The sequence below is a fragment of the Panthera uncia genome, chromosome B4 (assembly GCF_023721935.1).
Source record: "Panthera uncia isolate 11264 chromosome B4, Puncia_PCG_1.0, whole genome shotgun sequence".
Taxonomy (NCBI): Eukaryota; Metazoa; Chordata; class Mammalia; order Carnivora; family Felidae; genus Panthera; species Panthera uncia.
Genome location: NC_064809.1, coordinates 24,038,060 through 24,040,136, shown reverse-complemented (window position 1 = coordinate 24,040,136; position 2,077 = coordinate 24,038,060). Strand labels below are relative to the sequence as shown.

At 34.8% G+C, this 2,077-nt stretch overlaps 1 protein-coding gene across 1 annotated transcript in view; it reads left to right on the top strand.

The window, feature by feature from the left end:
- LOC125918654 (protein adenylyltransferase SelO-like) overlaps positions 1 to 1,517 on the top strand; it is a 36,188-nt gene extending 34,671 nt beyond the window's left edge. The window contains exon 19 of the mRNA XM_049624726.1: positions 344 to 1,517. Coding sequence (XP_049480683.1) covers positions 344 to 466 — 123 coding nt within the window. The 3' untranslated portion in view covers positions 467 to 1,517. The remainder of the gene's footprint in view (positions 1 to 343) is intronic.
- Positions 1,518 to 2,077: the final 560 nt, after the last annotated feature.

Below are 2,077 nucleotides of genomic sequence, written 5' to 3'. Positions count from 1 at the left end.
TTAATTCTGTGAAAGAATTGCTGAATTATCAGGATATATGTATGTATATGTATATGTATGTATGTGTATATGTATGTGTGTATATGTGTGTATATATATATATAGTCTTTTTGAGAGGGTACATATTTGTTCTCCTGTTTTAACACAAAACTAGTACTTAAAGGAACTTTCTGTGGAATGACAGAAATTTTAAGTAACAAGTATAGTTGAAATTTTAATACAACATACAGTGTTTAAACATTTTTAAAGAAATTTCAATTTAACCTTGTCATTCTGGGAATTTAGAAAATTGATAGGTCCTGAGGAAGAAAATGTGCATCTATGTGCTTCAATTGTTTGCCAGGTCCATCTTCTCCAGCGTGTTCTTCGGCATCCTTTCCAGAAGCATTCTGCAGCTGAAAAAGCAGGTTACTCCTCACCTACTCCTTCTTGGGCCAAGGACCTCAAAGTTAGCTGCTCATCTTGATTTAGGTTAAAGAAATGAAGGGATACTTTTGTCATTGAACTCAACATAGAATCATCCATTTGATAAATTCTTTAAAAAATTTTTTTAAACGTTTTTATTTATTTTTGAAGGAGAGAGAGAGAGAGAGAGAGAGAGCATGAGCAGGGGAGGAGCAGAGAGAGAGGGAGACAGAATTCGAAGCAGGCTCTAAGCTTTCAGCACACAGCCCGATGCGGGACTCGAACTCACAAACTGTGAGATCATGACCTGAGCTGAGGTGGGACGCTTAACCGACTGAGCCACCTGGGTGCCCCACCATTTGATAAATTTGACCATTTGATTAATGACCATCTACATTTTGATGACAGTCTCACATTTCATAAAAAGGATTATGTATGCAAATTTTTTTTTTTTTTTTTTTACCAAATAAACTGGACCTATTCTTTGGAACATCTTTGTGATCATTTTTGTTCTAATCAATAACTTTAATGGAATAATAAAATATGGTAATCCATATGAGTTATGCTCAATAACTAAAAAATCTTATGGCAATCTTTTAATGATTTTATGAGTATTCATCTAAAACATACTATGTACCCAGCATTGTGGGGCACATCAGATAAGTAACATAGTTTAACTGCTCTCCTAGAGCTTTTTCATATATGATGGTAATTTTCAAACATTAACCAAAGTAAAGAGAATAGTTTAATGAATCTGATTTACCAACCAGCTTCTTAATTAGGCATCAATGCCTGATCAATGTTATTTCGTCTTCATCCCTACACACTTCCCCTCATTCCTAGTTATTGCTTTTAATTGAGGTATAATTTTTATATCCCCATGTATTTTTATTTTTATTTATTTTTTATTTTTATTTATTTTTTAACGTTTATTTATTTTTGAGACAGAGAGAGACAGACCATGAACAGGTGAGGAGCAGAGAGAGAGGGAGACACAGAATCTGAAACAGGCTCCAGGCTCTGAGCTGTCAGCACAGAGCCCGACGCGGGGCTCGAACTCACGGACTGTGAGATCATGACCTGAGCCGAAGTTGGACGCTTAACCGACCAAGCCACCCAGGCGCCCCTCCCCATGTATTTTTAATAAGTTCCCAACTGTGTTTCATTTAATTTACAAATATTTCTGTATGCATCTCCAGATGTTAATGATTTAAAACGCATACAGTACCATTATCACCTTAACACAAATTGACAACTCCCTAATGCATCAAATCAAATAACTAGTTTTTGGATTTTTATAAGTTATTTTCACCACTATTATTATTTTATAGTTGTTTTTTTGAACTGGGATCTAAGTAAGGACTATACATTCAAATTAGATGACAAAATCTCTTGAGTTTCTTTTGATATCTTCAAGTACAGCCACCTACATATATTTTTTTCCCTTTCAGTTTTTTGTTTTGTTTTGAAGAAAGCAGATAATTTATTCTGTAGTGTGTCCCAGAGCCTGCATTTTGCTAACTGCATCTCTGAGGTATTGTTTAACTTGTTGCTCTGTCCCCCTATATTTCTATAAAGCTTCAATTTATTTGAAGAAATACTTGCTATCAGAAGACAAGTGTTGTACCCTTCCACCAAGAAGTACATATTGGCTGTCTCTTTTTGTGATATC